Here is a 23,388-nt window from a genome sequence, read left to right as displayed (position 1 = left end):
CTAATGTCATGTGTTGATTATGAGACTTGCAGACTTGATTCCTATCTTGCGCTTCCTCCCACGGGTTGATGCTGATGCTTTGTGAATTTGCAACACACCCTTTCTCCTAGTGACCCCTTTGTCCCAATTGCTGGTGTATTTTTTCACGTCCCTGGCCAGCTTAACTCTGGATTTCAAGAGCCATGAAAGAGAAGGCCCACACTGCTTTGATGGCCATGCATTTGTGCCTCCTAGCAAATCCCACTGTTCAGAGGAGCCCTGCTAGAAGGTCTAGCTCTGAACCACAGCCTAGCTCCACAGGTGGAATTGCCTGAGTTCTCACTGGAATTTCCTGAGTGTGTCAGATTTACTGTGCCTTGGTATTAGGTCTCTCTTGGAAGCTTTGTTGAAGCAGGTTAAATTTTTCTTAACAGCATGCCTAGTTCCCACAAGCTCCAAACGGGTGGCTGTGTACATTTCTCTTGGCTGAAGTAGAAAAAGACATTGTATATGGTAGAGTTGGCACTGATGTCTCAAAATTTTTTTTCTTTTTTTTAAGATTAGAAATGCCCAGTTTTGCTTTCTGGCATAGTAAAATGTTGAAAAGGGGTTTTTTTCTTTCTCAAAATTCTGCTCTGGTAGAGGTGAAATGGGCTTAAATTGAATCTACTGCAGCAACAGCACAGGACACGAGGTGCTGGTGCTTTCCTGCTGCAGTGATGTGGATGGGCAGGGTGAGAAAAGAGGCAAGATCAGCAGTTTTGATCTGAAATTTGCTACGCTTTGTGTCTGGGGAGGGGACATGGAGTATGGAATGGCCTTTGCTGTGTAGATAAATCAGGCAGTCTGCGATGCAAGCATTTAGCCAGTGTACCCTGCAGCACTTCTTCCTTGCCAGTTATGGCTGCTATAGCTAAGAGACAGGACCTGAATGAGCAACACAGAGTATAGCAAACGTAGGAGGAGCGGGGTGTGTATGCGTGTGTTTATATAAATGTGTGAGCATAATTATTTATATTATCTTGTGCAATTCACTAGGTAAGAAGGGAGCAGTGGGCAGGGAAGGAGCAGTGAAATGTTTAATAGAGGGACAATTGCTAAAGGAGAAAAATAGAGATGCATCACTTACACTGGGAAATTTTTCTTCAAAGTGTGTGGGACTGCTGGGACCAAACTTGTGAATAGAAAGATTGGAAAATGTCCTAAATTTTCATTAAGATTGTAGGCAGCAGAAGTTCGCACCAACTTAAAGCTGCCTTGGTTTCATCTAAGCTTGTGTCTTGACAAGTAAAATCAGGCTCTTCCATTTATAAAGAACTTGTGTCTTGTTCTAGAAGACTGTCTTAGCATGTAAGCCCATGAAATATAATACTTATGCAAATCTGAAGCCAGTTCCAAGCCTGGGTGACTCCTTGTAGAATATAAACGATGCTTCTCCGTGACACTCCCAAGCTGTCGCTGTGCAGACTCTTGCCGGCTGGCACACCAGCCAAGCCCAGATGAGCAGATGACCATGGCTGTGTGCGCTCAGTGGCGTTTCTTCCACACCTAGCAGGACTGTGCTCTGTTTCCTTGTTTCTGGTCCTCCACCATGCTGCTTCTGCCCTGCAATTTCCAGTCTTTTGGAGAAAGAATGCTGCCCCTCTCTCTTGATTAGTTTGTTATTTACTACTGTTAATGAGAATTTTCCCTTTTTTGGTTACATCTGTCTATGGGGCCTGTCCCATTGGAGGAGACGAGCTAATCTCCAGACAGAAAGGAACCTGGCTACCTTTATTTCCTATACCCTAGGGATGCTGCTGAGAGGTAGCAGGCAGGAAACTCCATGTCTTTGGCAGGCTCTGGCAGGCAAGGACCTGCAGTCTAAGGTAGAAGTGGTGACGGCACTTTCAGGAAACAGCCTTCCACAGCTTAGCTAACAGTTCTGGAAATGAGGATTATGAATCTCAGACCATCAGCTACAATGCCAGGGTTTCCTTTACGTTCTCTGTATGAACCCCGGTTCTGTTCCTTCTCCGTCATGTTGCTGTAGATATTGTGCATTCCAGCGAGATCTGTGACTCTAGTTGTTGTACAAAGATACTGCAGCCTAGTTAGGCAGGTTGAATGGATAGGAAGGAAAATGGGAATGGGGGAACATGGTGAGGTCACGGGGCTGGCCTGCCTCTGCTGGACAAGCCGCTCCTGCAGAAATGATGACAGCCTAATGATTACTGGTATCATGTCATTCATTTGTTTGTTTTAAGGGCAGTTCAACAAAACCAATGCTAAAAAAAAAACCTTAAAAAAAATCACAGGGGTGGATTTGTAAAGCTTTTATCCCTGCTCTTTGGACCTAAAAATATCTTAGGGTTAAGCTAGCATTGTTAGTGGTTTGGAGAGGCCAAGAGCCCTCTTTATTTGCAGTGGAGAAAGAGCAGCTAATGGGTTTACTGCCATAAACTCTGACCTGTCCCAGGCTATAATCCCCAAAGCATGTCCTCTAATGGTGCTCCCTTCTACCTATGCCCATCCGCCACTGCAAGTGATGGAGCCGGTGTCCTGCTGAACACAAGTCACTCATGGAAATGTCTGTTTCCAGGAGTGGGTAAACCCTGAGGCATGAGGCAAGGCAACAGGATTATAGGGTGATACCAGACTTCAGACCTGGCGGCACTGACTCATGCCGAGTGACTGGGGAAGAGTAAAAGTGCCAGGTCATGTGCTGCTCATCTGCAATGCAAATAAATTGGTGAATTCTTCTATAGGTCAGCCATATAGCAGGCAATCAAAGCTTTTCTGCTGGGAATGACAAGGAATTGGTGGCAGGTCCTGAAATCTGCAGCCAGGTGACACGGGTGGAGATGTGGAGATTCATTAGGAGCTGCAGCAGCTCAAGGCCCCGAGGCTGTGGAGCCGAGAGAAGAGCTAATGAGCAAGTCAGAGCTTAAATAAGTCAGCAGTGAAGTGTGTGTGTGGGGGGGTGGTGGTGTAAGAAAGGGTGGAGGGGAATGGGAAGTGATCTCCCCAAGGGTCTTGCCTGAGACCCAGCAAACCTCGGTGCCCACGTGTGACTGAGCTCTTTCCCTCTCTCATTCCCTCTAGGGACCAGAAAAGGAGAAGACGGTGAGGAGAAGGCAAGGTGGTCCCAAGAGACTCTGCTGCTGGCATCTGTCGTTTTCCTTGGAACAGGAATCTGAGGCTTCCCCGCGCCGTGTGCTTCTGTGTCCCATCTGCTACCACACCCTGAAATCAAACTCGGCAGCTTAGGTGAACCAGGCACTGTACAAACATGTCAGACGTGCCTCCACCCCTTTTTCTTCTCCCACTCTCTCCTGCCGTCTTTCTTGCTCAAGTTTACCGGTGTGTCAGCGGATTCTGGTGGCAGAGCATTCCCACCTCCCCTCTGGTTACGGAGCAATGAGGAGTCAGGGGTAAGCTCCCTCCCACAGATCTGGGGGTCGGCATTGACTTGCTTGCTTTAAAGCAATGACGGCACCGTCCTAATGGCCGCTGTTTCGTGCGATTTGTTTCCTCTGTTTACAGCGGACTAGGTTTGTCAGTTTAAACTAACGTCTTCACTCCCCAGTGGCTGTGCTGCTACGGCTTAACCCCTTCCCTACGGAGCTAAGCCTCGCCACTGCCAAGGATTAGCTTAACGATCACACGCATGTTGGCAGTGCCAGCCTAGGGCAAAGTGAGAGGGGAATGGTTCAGGGGGTCATACAATTTTTTCTCTCAAGGGATGGTTCTGGAAGGGAAGAAAAACTGGGAGCTGGATTCCTTTGGGAAGGAGTTTACTTCATCTTTACGCCTATAGCCCAGCAACACCATCCTCCAATCGGCTCTGCTGCATGACAGTGGGAGAGTTTCCCTCCAGACCCTCTTTCTCCTCTCACTTGGAATTGTCCTCTACCGGCATTGTTGCAGCAGGACTGCCAGTAAGATCTTGCATTTATTGCTTTCTGGTGTCTTTTTAGGTGGGCCAGTGTATGGGTCTGTGGTGCCTGGGGTTGAGCAATTTACCCTATTGACACCCAAGATGACGGGGAATGCGGAGAGGAAAATGCATTGTTGAATCTTGCAGGGTGCCGCTCTTAAAACATTGGGGTGAAGTAGGGGTTAAAAATTACTCCGGATGATGCTTGAGAAAGCAGACAGCATGTCAGGAACATGCATGCTTATTGCCTTTATGCGAGAGATAGCGATATCTCCTCTTAAGTCTCTTGTATCTGCAAGGACCCTCACCGTATCTCACGGAGAGGTCTAATTGAGTCACCAGTTCAAACCTTCCTGCCTGCTTCTGACCTTCTGGCTGCTGCACTAGCCAGGATTCTTTCAGCACACCTACCCACACTACTCTGTAGTACTCGCGCGTGTATGGGTGCATGAGTGTATTTTGGCCACCTGAAAACTGGCTAATCTCCTCCTATTCAAGTTACAATCTGCAATTCTATTGGGCATTTGTACTTAATTATTTTTGCCAGGTGGTATCAGCATACACAGCCAGGTATTTACAGCCACAGAAAACAATCCTGTCCATTAACGTTTGCTGATGTATTTGCTTTCTTCTTTGCCAGGACATTAACACTTTAATGTGTTTGGGGACAGAGTACTGAAAAAACAGAAGAGAAGTTTGTGGCTGGTGAGTGCAAGTTCTCGGGTGAGGCTGGGGGATGTATATAGAGTAAGAGATATTTGGTGAGTCTTCCTCTGCTTTTCTGAGTTTTGTGCTTGGGTAAGATCCTACACAGCTGCTGGGGAAAGCAACACTGCTGCATGGCTCGCTCTCAAGCCCTGTCCCACTGAAAAGTCTCATTCTTGATGGTGTGATGAAGCTGTAGATTGATTTTAATATTCTGCACTGCCTTGGTATGTACATTCTGTGTGCTAAGTGTGGGCAATGATTTATGTGTCTAGTAGCAAAGCTGATCAAGTAGTGGGAAGAGCTATTAACAAATAGTTTGCTGGATTAGTAACTGTGCTTCCAGGTGGAAAGTCTGTTCCCTGTGCTGGAGTTGTTTCTGTCTAGATGGGTGCAAGTAGGTATGTACCTGGAAAGAATATCCTGGGTCCTGCTGACAAGGCTTGCAAAAGTGAGAAACTTAACTCCTGCTTGGTCACAAAATGGTTTTATTCCAAAGCAGAAGCACTATAAAAGTTTGGCTGTCCTACCTCCAATCAGAAAAAACCAGCAATTTTCAACCTGCTTCTGTAACGTGCTTAGAGAAAGTCACAAGCAGAGAAAAAAGCTAAATATTTTGTGCAAATGGCTTCAAACAGCTTGGATTAACCTACGCCAACTGCAAGTAAAAACTCAGCCAGGGTCTGCGTTCTGCATTGCACATGATGTTTTCTTGAGGGTACCATGCTGAAGTTTCATTGCATTCAGAGCCACACATCAGTTCTGTACGTGTGCAGGACGTTGGCTCTGAAGTTAGCAAAAGCAGCTGAAGGCTAGCCAGCACATTGTGCTGCACAGCACGGATAGCTGAGCAGAGGACAGCAAACTTTCAGATCTTGCCAAGGGAGGGTTTGGACAAGGGGACCAGTTTTCTTGTCTGTTATACTAACCCTGCTCCTGCGCTGGTCTCTTTGGCTTGTAAGTGATGGTTGTATAGACTTTGTGCAATGGAGTACAGAATCAGGGTTCGGCTGATACAGGTCTTGTTTTTAAGGAATTTCTCAGTATGGTTTCTGAAGTTGTAGGAGGATTACTGGGGGGACTAATGCACTGAGATTTGGCCATTAGTGATGATAGTGATGATGTTTTGAGGCTGATCTTCCATTTGTCTGGTGTAAGAGAGCAATGTGAATGTAGGGTGATGATAGACTAAAAGTTAAATTTATTCCCCTCAAAAAAAAAAAAATCAGGAAATTACATTTACCCTAGGGCTGAGGCATTTTAACTTGTAGTGTTTGTTCATCAATTAATTACAAAATAATCTAATTACTAAGTGTAACTGTAGACAATAACAGTTATTTATCTTTACTTGTGTTACAAGTACACCTCAGGTTTTAATGTATTGAAGGCTATATGAACGGACATACCCACGGCATGTGTTTTTTCCTTTCCAAACAGAGCAGAATAACTGATACTCCCTAGGAGAAGGCTTGTCTGTTATGATTTAAATTTCCATATTGGTGTTGGCAGTAGTGAGTAGGAAGGCACTGAGAGTCAGCCAGGTTGTGGGGTTTAAACTGGTCTGTCTCTTCCGTGTTTTGGGGTATGCTGCCTGGGCTGCAGTGTTCCCATCAGTTACCCTGTGGAGATAACACAAGTAAACTACCTTGCAAGCTGTTGACAGTGATTATATCTATCTATCTATCTATCTATATCTCACTTTGGGAGAGTATGATGATCGTAAATAGGGACTAAGATTGTTTAGTGTTGTTTGGAAGGAGGTTTAACTCTTGCATCTCTGTACTTGGGTGGCCTGGGGAAGCACCATGGTGTCTGCCAGCCTTTTGCCATGCTGCTGGGGTAAGGATTGTGATCCAGCGTGTGTGTGACTGCCCGTGCCTCTGCTGGGACAGGTCTGCTTGCAAGCAATCGGCTGTGCTCACTTAGCGTGCGAGTCTTGTTTGGCTCCTGCTTGGTGCTTCCCTACAGTCAAGTCTGTACCATGTACGTTGGCAGCACAGAGCTACAGCTTCCCTCTCATCACCCAATGTGCCAGAGGCAGCTGGAGCTGCGACCCGTGATGTGGCACGGAGGAGCACAGTGAGGTTACAGTGCTCAGAGCCGCAGGACGTGGCACCCAGCATTTCAAAGAGCTTTGTGTGCAGTCCCATGTTCCCCAGATGCAGCCAAGTGCCTTGGCTCCTTAGTCTGTCGTGTGACCCTGCATGCCAGATGTGGCCTCTTGCACTTGTCCCAACATAACCTCCTGTCTGTTATGGAAGATGTTGCTATTCGTGTGAAATTTTGGAGTAAGAACCTTGAACATTCTTATTCTGATCTCAATAGTATTCTGATGCTCATTTTGAATGGATCAGTCATACAAGACAGTGGAGAGTGAAGCCCCACATCCTTCAAGCACTGTCTTGAAACTCTGGTATTCTGGATTAACAGCAAAATACAGCCACTTGTTTTTTACCCTGATGCATCCCTTGTGGCAAAAGAATGTCAGTAAACCCATTTGAAATGATGCAGTTACTCTCTGGACACAGAACAGCGAGGTGTGCATGTATAAGGGAAGTGTCAAAGAGGTGCAGTGCTGCATGGGTTTGCATATCCAGAGCAGGACACAGCCACATCAGGTGTTTAAAAAGTGAGGGAAAAGGGTCCTGGTTGTTAGAGTGGCTTATGTCTCAGCCTTATGACCTGCAGCACACACCTAGCTGGCTTTGGGTGAGGAGGATGCGATGAACTGCAGCCTTCCCTTGGTGCTGCAGTGGTGTTTGCGAGCTGTAACCCTCTTACAAACCAAATACAAGATGAGCCTTTTCCCGTCTGTGAAGGTGGTGTTGGATTGCAGTTGAGGTTTAGGTGTGATTTCTGACTTGGCTGCTGGTTTCTGTCACAGCGTCTAGATCAAAGTGCTGGTGTCAAGATCGAACATGTGGTCAGAGCAGGTCGTGGCTCCCACCGATGCTGGGCACTCGTGTTTTCTCCTCACGGAAGCCAGAGTGTGTTGGGCCTGGATATGAAGCTAAAAAGCAGCCAGGAGACATACCTGAAAGCTCTTTTAAGTCTGCTAATCTAGGCATAGCTGTGAAGAAACCGAGCTAGTAATTTTTTTCTGTCTCGTCTACAAATTAAGATGATAATTCCTTTTCCTTACCTTTTGTCTGTTTAGAAGAAACCTCTGGAGGGTGGGGCCTGACTTCAGAGACTGGCACAATGGGACAGTGACTTCAGCTGGCATTTCTGGGGGACTGTAAATAATGGAAAATCTTTATTACTTCTCAAGGGTAAAAGCCCATTAGCATTTGGGACATGCCTGTACTGGTTTCAGAAAGTTCAAGAGGTCTTTTCTTTGCAAGTGCTTTTATATGTCCCAGAATGAATTTGGTCTAGTGTAGCTACAACACACCTAAAAGCCTGTCACTGAGCAGCGTCCAAAACAAGCTTAGCAAATAGGCGTTCACTGTGTTTCAGGCTGTAGACCTAATTTATGAGCAAGGAAATGGAGCAGGGGAGAAAGAGGCAGCACCATAGCCTTTAGATCCTTCAGGGGAGGCATGGCAAAAAATGTTGAGCAAAAAATGTCAAGCATTGATGATGTTCTCATTTGTCAAAAATATAAACAAGTATGTCTCTCTCTAAGCTTATTTCTAATGTAATATTAATCTGTGCGCTCATGTGTGTGTTTGGGCAGGATTTAGAGCATTACATCAGTTTGCTGTGCTGCTAGTTCACTCCGACACATAGCTTTGCTATTGGGGGCTGGTGAGGGAGAGAGAGGAGTGGAAGGAAAGGACTTGAAATGGGGGAAGTGATAGCGCAGCAAGCAAATATCCACTCTTCCTTTAGGAGAAAGGAGAAAAAAAAAAAAAAAAGTACCTAAGCCACTATTTCTAAAACTAGAATTGCAGACAAACATGGAAGGTGTCATTGTGACAAGACTCTGTGCTTTTGGATCCCATTTCAGATTTCAGACCATTTTGCTTTTCTTTCCCCCTTTCACTCACCCTTTGTTGTCATTTCTTGCTGTGTGAAGTCACATTTAGGTTTGTAAGCTCCTCAGGGAAGTAACCTGTCATTTTTCTTTGTCTGCAAACTGCTATGGACGTCTAGGGCTTGTTATAAATAACAATCATGTCAGAAACCTCGGGAGGCTAAACATTAGGATTTTGGAAGGTATAGAGTACAGTGAAATACCGTGTGTGCGTATTCACACGTACATATGTGTGAACACATGCGTGTATGCCTACAACATGTGTTGGTCATGGCCTACGTGAGTTGTGCTGCATTTGAAATGTGTTACATGGCAGTGACCTGTATAGCAGAGTACGGAAGTATGTTTTTTCTTTTAATCGCTGGCTTCTCTGGGATCTTCTTAATCTTCCTGCTCCAGATTCAACCTGCATGTTGCAGTTCCTCAGGTCCTGTAGGGAGAGTTCTCCTCCTCTCCCCCTCTTCTTGTAGCTGGCCAGAGTGGTTTGCCATATCAGCTGAGGGAGTACTTAGAAATCAGGGGAATTGCTTTCCTCAGCCCAGGGACCCAGCGTTATCTCCTGTCTGGGGTGGGAGGAATGTAGAGAGCTGCGTCCAGATCGGCGATAGCAGTGTAATAAGCACTGATGAGTGAGTTCGGTTGCTGCAGCGAGGAGGGGGAGGGAAAGCTTATTTTTAACTGGAAACTATACAAGTGAGACTGAAGTAGCTCTCTGCTGTCTTCCGATCATCAAGTATATGTGTGAGTGAACGAGCCTGTGAACATAGTTAAGTACAGTGCATATATACTAATGGAGTGTGTGATCCTAGTGTATAGGGTGGAGGTAAGTCAGATGAAATGACAGTGCATGCTGGCTTCTTTGTCTGGGTGTTTGAACTCGTGTGTTGTAGTGAGCAATTCCTGATAACATTTATCTACTTCTTTTTTCCAGTCGGATTGATTCTTTTCTGTGCCCTGCTCCTCGTGTTGCCTGTCTCCCAGCCATTCCTCTTTCCCTTCCTAACTCCCATTCCCCTTTCTCTCTTCCATCCTTAATCTTCCCACCCCTTCCTCTCATCTGAGCCTGACCCTTCTGTCTTCTTGCCCCTCCTTCCCAGCCGATCCCTCCCCCTGCTCTGGATCTGCTGGCTGTGGGATTTTTTCTCATGCTCACTGGCAGATGTGACAGCTTTTGGAACTGTATTATCTAGGAACAGCTATATCTGGAGTTGAAAAATCTAACGTGGTTTCCCAGGCAGCAGGAATGGATCGCTGAGAGAATTTCAATCTCCGACTGCTTTTGTCTTGTGGTAGTGACTTTTATTATTTATGTTTGTGACATTTCTTACAGTACAGTTGTCAGCAGTGAATGAAAGACTAAAGTCTAGTAGATGATTATAAAATCAGTGTCACAGTATTTGTGTTATTATATTAAAGGGATGCTGTTTATGTTTAAATACAGGTTTGGCTTGATTTACAAAATCTTATATGCATAAAATGTTCTTATGAATTTCTTAGTGATCTAGAAAAGGCCTGTTTTATGTATTTTATTAAAACATTCTTTAGCTGGGTATTGGAAATACAAGTAAATAGCTCTTGCATGAAAACCACAAAGTGAAAGGAGACTGGTTAAGTACAGACCTCAATGAAATGCAAACCCTACACAGATTATTACGATCCATTGGATTTCAAATAACTATTTTTAGCGTATGAATTCCATTTGATCTTAATGCAGTGTACCTTTAAACCACCTGTCTGATATGGCAATGTCTTTATAATTAAAGATTGATGCTGACCATAGAAAGCAAATGTCATTGGATACCCAGGGCTATATTGTTTTTGGAGTTGATTACATTTTGTTCTTTTTAGGATGTCTAGTATAAACCAATAAGGTAGATGCTGGCCACGTCAGCTTGTTGCCCTAAAATTGACCATGAACTTAGTAGATGCTTCTTTCTGGGTTTAGGAAGCATGCTTTTGTATATAGGATCTAAGTAGTCCAGGTGTTGATTGACGGGTATACTGATTTAATGTAAGTATACAAATGTGATGTTTATGCTTATGTGAACTGATAGGCTGGCATAAAGCCACTGTTCTGTTTGGGGCCAAAACATCACCTGGGCTTTAACAATTTCCATTCTGAAGTAGTTTAGCTAGAATCCTTCTCCTTATGGGGAAATGATTGAAATGTTCAAGAAAATTGATACTACAAGTGCTGATGGTTGTGGCATTTGTAACAGCACATTTTACAGGACCCCTTGCTGCCAGAGGCAGTTAAAGAGCAAACTCGAAAGACACTCTGTGCTGTTCTCTGAATATCTTCTCATTATGAAGATGAGATGAGGAATGAAGCTGTGATTGTAGGAGCAGGGGAAGAAAAGATACTAGTTGAAATAATAGCATCGCTCTGTCCGGAAGTACCCCTGTTCTGGTGGATCAAGTAGCTGTCATGACTGACATGCAGTCAACGATTCAGAACTCAAGCACTTGATATAATACTACAGATATACTTCCTGATTTCCTTGGAGGCTGTAAAAGCTCCTCAGTAGCACCAGCTGTTGGTTTGAATAGTGCTAATGCCATGAGCTATTAGAATCTTTCCTTTCCAGCATTGTCTGCACTTTTTTGTTTGTTTTTGTTTACAGAATTGCCCTCTGACTTCAGTCTTGATTATTAGTTAATATGCAGCACCTAAGGGGCCTTAGAGATGAATCACTGTGTTTTAGTAGTGGCAATACAGACCTGGAGCACAGATGCTCTTCCCATAAGCTCTCCATTAAGATGTATTTGGGTTTTCATTGGAACATATTCTAAGCAAAGATTATTCTGGCTGTGAAAACTCCTCTAGGCAGAACAGTTGCTTCCAGCCTCTTATGGTTTTTTTTCTAGTTGCCTAACCTTTTGCTTTTTTTTTTTCAACTGTAACTTTAGTAGGGTTCTGGACACGGTAATGCAATGGCCATTGTCAGTGTGTGAATTCTGTGTTTCACCAAGGATGGATGGCGTGATTGGGGGTTTAGATGGTGTAAAGGTCCTTCTGCAACAAATACTCCCCATCCCAGTGACCGCAGGATCATGGTAACCAAATTTTAAGCCAGTGTGTATGCTTTTTCAGGATCTCAGTCTAGCACTAGAAAGCAAAGTCATCGTTCACTAAGTGGCCTGCATTTTTCTCCCTAAACAAATTTTAAGTTAAACAACCTGGAAAATGTTTGACATATATTTCACTGTGGGGGAAAAAAAGCACGAGGTTTGCTGATTTTCGAAACCAGTGTCCTCTAGAAGTGTGTTCATGCCTACACCACAACATGTTATCTGTATGCGTTCTGTGTCTCTGACCCTTGTAAATATTTGTTCAGCACAAATAGCTGGAAGGTGAGGTCCTGTGCAGGGGAAGAGCGATCATGACAAAGCTGAAGATTAAGTAGAGAAAAATCCTCTACCTGATGTCAAGGAAGGGGTAGCATTCATCGCTTTAAGCAGTATTAGTGAGAAGCAAATGCTAATATTAAACTTGTCAGTGGAAAGGAAAGAGCATATAAACATCTTTTTTCTACTGGTGGGTATTAATTGCTTTAAAGAAACCTATACAGCTTTTTCCCAAGCTAGAGAGCTTTAGCACTGAATTACCTAAAATGTTTTGGCATTGGGTGTCCATTTTGTCTCACCTCTCTTAAGGCTCTCATTGTGTGGTTCATCCTGTGCATTGACAGAATGCATCTTGGAGAGGAGATGATGAGCTCTGGAACACGCTAGTTCCATTGCATCCACAGAACAGTAATCTGCCCATTAAACGTGTTTCTCCAACAGCGAATAGGAAAATATAACTTGGAATACTTGTAACTTTAAAGTCATCAAGCCATTCAATAAAATCATAGAGCAATTGAGGGACCTCAAGATACCTGTGGTCCAGTCCCCTGCTCAGGGCAGGATCTGCTCCAAGGGTCAGACCAGGTTGCTCAGGGCTTTGTCTTCAAGAGCAAACTTGCTCTTGGTAACCTCGGAGGATGGAGACGGCACAGCCTGCCTGGGCAACCTGCTCCAATGCTGGACTCTCCTGGTCACAAAAAAGTTGTTCCTTCTATCCAGTCAGGACCTCCCCTGTTCTGCTTTACACCTATCATGTCTCAGACTCCCACCACTCTCCACTGTGAAAAGCCTGGCTCTCCATGGAAAATCCCCCTACTTCTCAGCTGTTTCTTCATGGAAGGAGTAACTTCCCCTCACCCCATCTTCCCCGTCTGTCTGTTGTGAAGAGGTTGTGTCCATCCATTGCAGTCTTCCAGTTATCTAAGCTTTCCCACCTCTGTGACTGCGTGTGGAGCTCCAGTTCTTCCTTTTCCTTCGTGCTTTCCCAATTTCAAAAAGGTCTAAAACTTTTGGCTTTATCTATCTACATCTCTCTTTTTTTGGCTATAAAGTCTAAATTCGGATTTTGAACGTCTCTTGTGTTTGGGTATATTTAAGTGTTAGCTGGTTTTGGCTTGTTGCAATTGTAATGGCTGTTCACACAAACTGTCTCTCTCAGCCCCCATGGGAAAGGAATCTTAGTTTTTAATTTTAGCTTCTTCAGCAACCTGCTGACAGAGTTTGATTTCCACCTACCACCTCCTCTCTCTCTCCCAAGCCCTCTGTCTAAGCTAGAAAAACTGAGATCCAGAACCAGTCTGGGGCAGCTCTTCTTTTGGCGGCAACTCCGTTGTCTTTAAATGGGAATCAAATGTATATTACTTGGACTAACCAGTGAGAGGCAATGTGAGCCCTGTTCCTGTCCACCCTTCATTCCAGGCTTGTAGTGGAATCAGCACTGTCTAACTGGCTGGGCTCCAAAGCCATTTAACCTAGGTGCAAGCCTGTGAAATGTAAATATATATATTTAAAATGTTTGTATTGGGCAGTGTGAATTTGTAGAAATAAAGGAAGCTGAGCGGTGGAGTTCAGCCATAGGTATAGCAGGTGTCTGTTTCTTTTCTGCAGCAGGAGCACTGCTTCCCAGTAGGCAGTGTTGAAAAGTTCACTAGAAATCCTAGCTCAGCCACTGACTCACTCAGTGGTCTGGAGCAAGTCGTTGCTCTCTTGCTGCCTCTGTTTCCTCCATCTGTGAAAGCAGATGATCAACTCTGTTGTTGAGGTGCTTGTCACTGGAGAATATTCTTCATACAACCTAATTAACTAATACAATCGATATGTGCTATTATTGATTGGGCATATTGGACCTTGACATGCTAGAGCACTGATGGTGTTGCCTCCTGTGATTCAGGCATCATGTTCCGCAAGAAGAAGAAGAAACGCCCGGAGATCTCAGCTCCGCAGAACTTTGAGCACCGTGTCCACACTTCATTTGACCCAAAGGAGGGCAAATTTGTGGGCCTGCCACCTCAATGGCAGAATATTCTAGACACGCTGCGGCGCCCCAAGCCAGTGGTAGACCCTTCAAGGATCACGAGGATGCAACTCCAGCCTATGAAGGTAAGAGAGGAAGACTACTCTTTCCTGTCCCCGGGCTTTCCTGTTCCCTAGGGAGGGCCAAGGTGAGGCAATGTTTCCATTGCCCCATACATATTTAAATGGGGCTAAGGGTGGGATTGGTAAGGAATTCAGTGGATAGCAGGGTCTGGGCTTGGATAACGATGTCTCTTCTTTTTTTTTTTTTTTTTTTTTTTTTGAGGTGATAGTAACTTCATCAGAAATAAGGACAGTAGTATCCTTCATGGCAATAGTGTCACTGTTCAAGTAACCAGCTGGCTGCCTGTCACTATAACAAGGACCTGTGAAAGCCTCTGTGGTAGCTGACAGGGCCTAAGATGTGTTCAGCTGTTGTACAGGGAAGCAGAGAATTTGTGGAGAGACCTGTTTTAGCAAGTTTGTCGTTCTCGTGGGTGAGCAAATTTGGCTGGTAATTAAGTTGACAGGGAAGCCTGAGTGGGAGAGAGCCAGATAGTGCTAGCCTGCTCTTCATGGATGGTGAAGTGAATGAGGGACAGCAGGGAGCAGGACTAGACCAGGGTTTCGGCTAAAAGGGCTTATAAACCAGCATTTTAACAGAAAGTGGACACAGTAAACAGGAGAATGTCCTTAAAGCGAGTCCTTCAGTAAGGAGAAATAAGTTACCAGTCCTTGTAGATGGGTGAATTGAGATGGTTGTCTTGCTTGGGTGGCTGTTGCTGATGGCATCTGGAGACTGTGTCCGTAGGTGGTTGCAGGGATCTGCTGTGTGAAGAAAGGCAGATTCATGATGACCCCTTGGAAAAGGAAATGAAAGGTGGTGACAGAATTATCGTGTTTAGAGTCTTGCTAGCTTGTGGGAAATTTTTGTTCCCAGTTAAAAAAACCCTACAGGGCTCTGAAAATTGAGAGGTAAATTGTAAAATAGAGGTGTTGCTACATGGATTTTAGGAAGGACATAGAAGAAAATAGTTGTCTATCTGATAAATATAGTTAGCTTTTTGTGTACAGGTGCTTAAAACAGAGGGACTAAATGGGACTACGTTTTAGTATAATGCCAGTATTAATGCAAAATCAAACCTGCAATTTAAATGGCACATCAGGATCTTTGAGCAGAAGGCTGATTTAGAAAAGAAAAGCTTGCTCGGGCAGAACAGGTAAAAGAAAAAGAGAGGAGGTATTGTGTTCTGGTTTATGGTGTCCTGAATATGCTTTGAGGTTCAAAATGTAGTAGGAGATAGGACCACAATCCAGAGAAGAGATAAAGTATGTAATAAGAGACCAACTTGGTTAGATCAGGAGCTCTCTAATGAGCTTAAACTGCAGGAGGATTGCTCAGAAGGGTGGAAACTAGGTCAAGTTATAAAGGGCAAATAGAAAAGAAATTTACGTAGGAACAAAACCGGAAGGCCAAGGCACAAAAAGAGATGTTATTCTCAAAGAACATAAAGGGCACTAAGGAGACATCATAAGTACACCGAGGAGGGGAAGGAGGATGAAGGAAAGAATATGTTCACTGCCCATTTTGGAAGAAAGTTAATAACAGATGACACTGAGAATTCTTAAATGTTTAATGATTTTTCTTCAGTCTTTATTGAAAAGGTTAACTGTGATCACTGGGCTAACACAATTAACACGAGCATGGAGGGATAAGAATGCAGGCTAGAATAGGAAAGGAACATGAGCAGAAATGAGACTTCTTAGATAAGTTACATATTTTCAAGTCAGCTGGGCCTAATGAGATTCAAGGAATTGCAGATAGGTCAGAATAATTTCAATTCCCAAAAAGAGTCTGGAATAAATAAGCAAGTAATCTATTTGCAGCCACTTCCTAGGGGATAGCAGGGTAATCGCGAGCAGCCAGCATGGATTTATCAAGAACAAATCATGTCAAGCAACCCGATTTCCATCAAACGTAGGGTATCGGGCTTTGGGTCAGGGAGAAGTGATAGTGCTCCCCTATATCTTGACTTCAGTTGGTCTCTTGACGCTGTACCTATGGCACCCCCAAAGCAAGCTGAGCAAGGTTGCTCAACTGTTAATAAAAGCGTGTTCGAAAGGATAGTGTGAGGCACCACTGTCAAAATAGAAATGTGCATGAAGAGATTTACTGGAGTTTGTCCCAAGTCTAATACTGGTCGGTACTTTCATGTGTGACTTATTAAACCTGTAGATGGTAAAAGCTGAAAGGAGGTGCAGATCTCTGAGAACAAGGATAGAACACCCAACAGCCTTTAAAAACTAGAGAAGAATCTTAAACTAATACTGCTTTGGGTTTTTTTCCTCCAGTAAGCCCAAGTGCAAATACTCTCTTAGACTGCATCACATAGTTAATTATTTCTGGTAAACTCCATTTAGACAAATTCCTGTTCAATGATACCAATCAATAGTAAGAACTTCTTTTTCCGCCCCTTTTTAAGTGCTAATTGGCCCTATTAGGCCAAACCCTTATACGTAGAGTCCTGGATTCAACTATTATAGCTGTTCCTTTTTCTGACATGTACTGTGCGTAGCTTGTAAAGGGTCACTTTTCTTTTTAAAATCATAATTTCTAAATTTTGGTCAGTATATCGTGATCTTTGCAAGAGCACTCCATATAGATTTGGCTCAAATTTGGATGTTTCTTCATTAATCTGACGCGGTCTTTAATCACAGCTGCCAAGTACAACTAACTCCTGTCTTCTCTCTCCGCTGGAGACAGGGCTGACTTAATGGACTAGAAGTGCAACAGGGGTGACTTGAATCTAACTTTAGGCAGTTTTTACCTTGGAGGTGCAGTGAGAACTTCTAGAGAGGCCATAGCATCTCTTCTTGGAGGTTTCCTACTTTTGAGAACATGCTAGATACAAGTCTTTCTGGAATGACTTTTGTCCATCTACTTTGGACTAGCTGGCCTCTTGAGATTTCTTCCAACTTTATGTTGAGTTATTCTTTTTCCCCAGTTTGCAGAAACATTGAGCGATCGGTGAGCGCTGGAGGGGGACCTCTTTCTCTCCGGTGTGCCTGTGCAAACAGGAGCAAGGGTGGGAGGCATCCTGCGGAGCACTCAGTGACTTGGGGGCCTGCATGTTACATCAGGCCCTGCTCAAGCTCATTTACGAACTAGTGCTCTTAATTGAGTGCATTACTGAGGTAAATTGATATGTCTGGCATTTCTAATGGGTGAATTGGAATGGACACAAGACTCTTCCCACCCTGCTGACAGATTGCAAAGACTGGGTTTCTGACCATTTACTTTTGGAATTTTTTTTCCCTACCGGGTTTGGTGCAGAAGTGATGCAGTTTGAGGAGCTGGTGTCCTCAGCATCTTGTTTACTTGACAGCAGCTGGGGCCATGGAGAAAGGTGCATTTATGTGGTGAGGGAGGTATAATGCTGCATTAAGACTGAAGAGCAGAATTTCCTGCTGCAGGTGATGCGTATGCAATGGTATGAGTCCGATGGTCCTTTCTTCACCTTTTTCGACAAAATCTTCTATTTTGCCTTTCATTCTCAGGTGCTGAGTGAACCGGGCACTCATTTTCTGCACTGTGGTGGCATTCTATTGAAATTACTGGAGCTGCTCTGTTGCACCAGTTAAATATCAGGCTCAGTGTAATTAATTCAGCATCTTTAGAAGGTCCCTGGAGCTCAGTTAGCAAACAGGAGATTGCCATCACTCCAGGGAAGGACTTTCCTCAGGCAGAGATTCATGAAAGTGTAGGAGTGATCCTATGCTGTGAATTTCTGTGAAGAAATGAAATGTTTTGGTTCCCAGCACTAAAAGAGCTTCTGTAAGCTTTTTGGTTCCAGAATAAACAAGGTAGAGCACTACATAATATACCAACAGCTTCAAGTATCCTACTTGTATAGTGCTGTTGATTGTTTGGATGGAAGCCTTGTTCTCCATCATTTGCTTACAAGGCAGTTGTGAGCCATTGTGACCCTTTGTTCATAATTTTTAATTATAATAGCTTGGCAGAACAGAGGAGAGATGCAGTGCTGGAACAGTGTGGTCTTCACTGGTCAGGATTAAGATGCGTTAGCAAAAATTGTAGAGAACCAGGCTAAGGGAGGCTGACTACAACACTATTGAGAGTGCTTCAGGGAAAAGATGAACCTCCTGTTGGAATGGGAAGGTGAGTTTTTCAGATAGAGCTTACGGCATGCTGTAACTTCTGAGAATTAACATTCTCAGGAGCTTGGTGAGCCTACGTTAGTGATGTGGTGTAGCACAGTTTCAGCACAAGAGAATCAGGAGTGCTAAAAAGACCCTAGTTGTGTGCTAAGGTTGTGCTCCAGACTGTGAGCATAGCAGCAGAATTCACTGTTCCGGCTGAAAGCACTGCTGCCTCTGACAGAAGGATGTAACCCAGGGAGTCTTTCCCCCCCCGCCTTCTCCTCAGTAAAGGACAAGGAAAAAAGGCAGAAAGAAAAACTTCTCTTTTTTTCCTAAGTTCCTGGGGTTGTCTTTGGCTAGACAAACAAAATCTAACCTTTGTCAGGGTACACTGAGCCACAGTTTTCACAGCTCTAACACTTTTTCTCTGCCTTCCCTATGTTTCACAGACTGTTGTAAGGGGCAGCACCATGGAAGTGGAAGGCTATATCTCCGGGATACTCAATGACATCCAGAAGCTTTCTGCCATCAGTTCGAACACTCTGAGGGGAAGGAGCCCTACCAGCAGGAGGAGAGCGCAGTCCCTCGGGCTCCTGGGGGAAGACAGACCCCCAGACATGTATCTGCAGAGTCCTGAAGCAGACTGGGCAGACAAATATGGAAACTACCTCAACTGCAATGGTGGGACCAAGGTGACCCGGAGGCAGACTATGTGGCCAGATTACAAACCCCGCCTGGAAGGACAGTCTCACCCCAACGGCATGGTGATGAAAGCACAGTCCCTTGGACCTTCGGAGTTCCGGGGTGCTGACGGCAGCTGCCTCCAGCGTGCCTCTGGTTTGCAGCACATGCCAACTCTGCCGGCGGAGGGTGAGAAGGCGGGGAAAAAGAGCTCAGAGGAGTGCTGGCCTCAGCCTTGTCTCGTACGGCAAGCAAGCGCCAGGCCCTCAGGGGAGGGCAGCCCTAGCTCCAAATCCAGGGAGAACAGCCTGAAGAGGCGGCTGTTACGCAGTGTGTTCCCCTCATCCAGCGGCTCAAACAAGTCAGGCACTTCCCTGCAGATAAAGGTACGGTTATTCAGTGGGTTTGAGTGAGTGCAATGTTGACTTTACAGTTCCAGAGGCTACTTACACAGCTGAACAAATTTAATTGCAAACATCATGCAACCATCTGTTATTGTTATGATTAATGCTGGAATCAAAATAGTCCTGGACAGGGGAAATGTGTAGTCCGCCTAAGCTTCACAGAACATACTGTTAGGCATCGCTCAAAATGTCAGCCAGAAATACACGAGAAAGGGCTTGCTAGTGGAGCTGGGCTAGCAGGTGTGTAGGCTGGGAAGGGAGGTAGGGGGCTTACTCATTTTTGCCCTTCTGTAGTAGTAAAGGCATAACTTAAATGCCGTTATACTAGCAGAAATGTGCTTTTGCCATTTGGGAAATTGCCATAATTTACATTAGTAATGTATTCTTTCGCCTGTGCGAAATAGAACTACCTCAGGAGAGCTTGCTGGTTATAGCTGTATGTGCCAAGCTGCCTACAACAGGAATGCGCTATCAAACAGGAAACCTGGCTGTTGGTTTTTGTAAGGATGGGACAGCTCACACGGCTCCCTCTCCCCCAGGAAAGTGATGCTGAATGAATGACTCACTTCTTACTGAACGAGGAGAAAAACTCTGGTTCCTGTTGCTAGGTAGGGAACGTAGCCCTTCGGGCCACTGCTCCTCATTCACCCTGGGCTAACCCAGCACCCGGTGCCCTGGCACAGCCGTCCCATGGTTTCAGTGGCTGCGCTGGGCTGGTGCTGGGCCAGGCTAATTTCTAGCAGGTGTGGAGCCCCTGAACTCAGATGACAGTAACTGCTGGCCCAACAAAACTTACTGTTCTAAAGCATATGGCAGGGTGCGGCGCTCTCCGACCTGGCTTCTCACAGTTTGAGTAAGGACCAGGCTCAAGGCTTTTGGACACAGCCTTCTCCCTGTGGATTGCCTTTCCCAGGGAATGGGATTTTAAAGGAATTGCAGTAGTTCTGTAGCACAAACTGCTTACTGCTGTCTCAGTAATGCTGGGCTGGGCTGTGCTGGCTGGAGGCACGTCCCTGAGTGCTTAGGCCGCTTTGCTCTCCTCTAGCAAGGGTGGCTTTCCATGCCTCAGCACTTTCATGGGAGGAGCAGAGGCTACTGGCCCCACGGCGTGTGTGTGTGCTTTGGTGTGTCAGAGCTCAAGCCGTTTGTGAGAGGAGTAGGAAAGACCTTGAGGTTGTCTAGTCCATCTCCCTGCTCTGGTGAAGGAGCTGCACCATCACCGGCAATTGTTTATCTAAGCTGTTCTGAACAGCCGGTAATGATTAAAGCCTTGGTCTCCCTCACGGTGGGGTGTAGCTGTGAGGGGGAGAAATGCACAGCTGCAGATGAAAGGGACAGGGTGTATAACGGGCTGAAAACGGGGAGCTGGGTGCCTTGACAGGCTGCCTAGAGCTGCCATGGGAAGGTCGAGTGCTCTTTCCTTTCAGCCTGATGTAGGGGGGAAGGAGTGAGACAACCAGTGACATCTCAAAATGTCTAGAGACTGAAAATGTGTATATAGGGGCTGTCAAATTACAGGAGCAGGAAATAATACTTACGTGTGGTTAGATAAACGTGTGTGAGCTTGCATGCATGTTGTGTGCCCTTTTGCGTGCTCTAGGTTATATAAAAACTTTCCCCCCCCCCCCCCCCTCTTTCCTGAGACAAAACAAGAGTTGGGCAATAAGTGCTTCATTGCCATGAGCATGTCTCTGCAGGACCACAGGGGTGGAGCTGCTAAACGAGGAGGAAGGAACTTGTGACAGGCAGTTGGGGTTTGCGCACTCCTGCACCCCAGTGCCAGGCGCTACTAAATCCTACTTCCAGGGCCTGTGTGTGTGTGAAAATGAGCTGTATGTGTGTGAGGCTTATGCAGATTTTACTGTTGACAGAAATCCTTGATTAAAACCCAAAGTGCACAGAATTAAATTCTATGCAATTATTTTCTGAGACAGAGAAAATGAGTGCTCTTTAAAGAATTTCTCTATTGGCACTTTTCAGTTTCCATACCCATATTATTAACTTTATTAATAATCTGTCTGGATTGTGAGAGAGAAAAAGATTGTTGCTTTGAAGTTTTTATTTGGCCCTATAATGTAAGTGATTGGCTTGCTCTTTCTGAAGTTGCTACTTTGTCAGATCCACTATTATTTTGCATATAGCTAAGTATATAATGTATTTTATACCTAACCTGCTAGGTGGTGCTGAATTTTAATTAGTCAACATTTCCAGGGTGAGTGTTGCCACTTTAGGATTTATCCTTCTCGGGAGATCTATGCATAGTGCTAGCATGGGGTTGTGTATTCTGAAGCCCTGTTACTGCAGGCTGGGATCTTACTAGATCTCCCAAACTAAGCAGGGCTGGGCCTGCTGGGTGCTTGAGTGGGAGGTCTGCGAAAGCCTCGGGTACTTGAGGAATAAGCCAGATTCATGGCAGGTCAGTTCTGAGCTGGTGCGCTGGCAAGGTGGCCTGTGGCTCTGCCTGGCTGCAGTCTCATGCTGGCCACCCGCAGCTGTCCCGGTTCATGGTGCTTGTCCCAGAACAGAGTGCTAACTCTGTGTCCGATCAACAGGAATATTCTGCAGGTACCGGTGGAAAGTGCAGAGAGTTTTCAGTAGGCAGAAGCATAATTACCCAAAGGGAATTAGGCCAAGACATCAAAGTGATTTACAGCTTTGGCATGAATCCTCTTTCCTTTTATATATAGGAAGATCAGAGGCACGGAGGGATAAACGATTTTCAAATTCTCTGCAGCGCAGGTTGCCCCTGAGTTTTGGTGGCAAGGTTGGAATGCTTTTTAGCAGCTTTTTTGGTGGTTCCCCCCCGCCTCCCCACCGTGGGTTTTGGGTTTTGATGGTTTTTTAAAGCATGTGCTTTAAAAGGTCCCTTTTAAACTGCCTCAGTTTGGAGGCCTTTACAGTGTAGCACCCATCCTGTAACTGATTCTTGAAAATCTGCAGCCATGTGGCTTCCCCTTGGCGTGCAGCATGGGTCAGGCAGACCTGCAGACAAGAACCTAGAGGTCTCGACTCCAGTCTGCTGCAAAATGCACTAGGCCAGTGGCGTAACACGCAACTGACTCCTCACCCTTCTGGCTGCTTGTTAATCTAACGATCGCTTTTTCTTTCTTCCATTTTCATATTTATTCTTCTCAAAGGCCAACGCTTTCTTCAGGCCCCAGCAATGGGGGTCACCACGCAGCCCTGCAGCCAAAGCCCAGTCCCTTCCATCAGATCCACCTGCATCCGATTTCCCCAGGATGATCTCAGAAGCTGGGACCCCCCAGAAGTCACCCACAGCAGAGAAGGCAATTGCACTGCCACCGGGCAGGCCGTCACCGGCAGGATCTCCCAGGAACCGGCAGACTCAGACTAGTTCTAGCAACCTTCACCTTCCCCAGGACTCTTCTGTGAAAGGGCAGCTGGCCAGCGAGGACCCGGTGGTTGTGACTCATGAGCAGTTCAAAGCTGCCCTTAGGATGGTTGTGGACCAGGGGGATCCCCGGACATTGCTGGAGAATTATGTAAAGATTGGTGAAGGGTCCACAGGTATTGTCTGTATTGCTCGAGAGAAGCACTCAGGGCGGCAGGTGGCCGTGAAAATGATGGACCTGAGAAAGCAGCAGCGCCGGGAGCTCCTTTTCAATGAGGTAAGCATGGTAGTGGGAGGGGTGGGGTTCTGCTGTCCACTGCAAAGCTGTGGTAACAGTCAGTGTGGTAAAGAGAAGGGAAGAGCAGGAGACATCTTCCTTTTAATAGAATTGTGCTAGTACCAAGAAGAAAAATGACTGGGGGGATGGAGGCTGCTGCATCCAGGGTTGTGCATGCTTGCTTTGTTGGATAAATGAATGTGGTGTTGGTGATTTTGTGGTGGTCGGTTGTCCACTGTGTTTTTACAGGTGGTGATAATGAGGGACTATCAACATGTCAATGTAGTGGAGATGTACAAGAGCTATCTAGTGGGAGAGGAGCTCTGGGTGCTGATGGAGTTCCTGCAGGGGGGAGCCCTCACAGACATTGTCTCTCAGATCAGGTATGAAGCAAAATCCAAAACATCAATGCTTGTGTAGCAATAGCGTGGAGATTTCTGGGAAGAACACTTTCCCTCAGAGCTCTTCCGTTTGCAGTGCCCTGAAACTACTACATTTTGACTGTCATCCATTCAAAGTATGCAATAATACTTCTGCTGTGGAAGGGACTTCACTTGCAGTACCGATCCC

At 45.4% G+C, this 23,388-nt stretch overlaps 1 protein-coding gene across 4 annotated transcripts in view; it reads left to right on the top strand.

Moving 5' to 3' along the window:
- The window catches only part of PAK6 (p21 (RAC1) activated kinase 6), a 42,577-nt gene that overhangs the window by 10,614 nt on the left and 8,575 nt on the right, over positions 1 to 23,388 (top strand). For 2 of the 4 annotated variants that reach the window (XM_056354832.1, XM_056354831.1), the window contains exons 2-8: positions 3,064 to 3,392; positions 3,702 to 3,899; positions 4,539 to 4,603; positions 13,822 to 14,030; positions 18,554 to 19,171; positions 22,327 to 22,818; positions 23,068 to 23,201. In XM_056354832.1, the coding sequence (XP_056210807.1) occupies positions 13,827 to 14,030; positions 18,554 to 19,171; positions 22,327 to 22,818; positions 23,068 to 23,201 (1,448 nt within the window). In that variant the 5' untranslated portion in view covers positions 3,064 to 3,392; positions 3,702 to 3,899; positions 4,539 to 4,603; positions 13,822 to 13,826. The other 2 variants (XM_056354833.1, XM_056354834.1) reach the window with 2 other exon arrangements.

Source organism: Falco biarmicus, chromosome 10 (assembly GCF_023638135.1).
Source record: "Falco biarmicus isolate bFalBia1 chromosome 10, bFalBia1.pri, whole genome shotgun sequence".
Lineage (NCBI taxonomy): Eukaryota > Metazoa > Chordata > Aves > Falconiformes > Falconidae > Falco > Falco biarmicus.
This window is presented reverse-complemented; position numbering and strand designations above follow the sequence as displayed.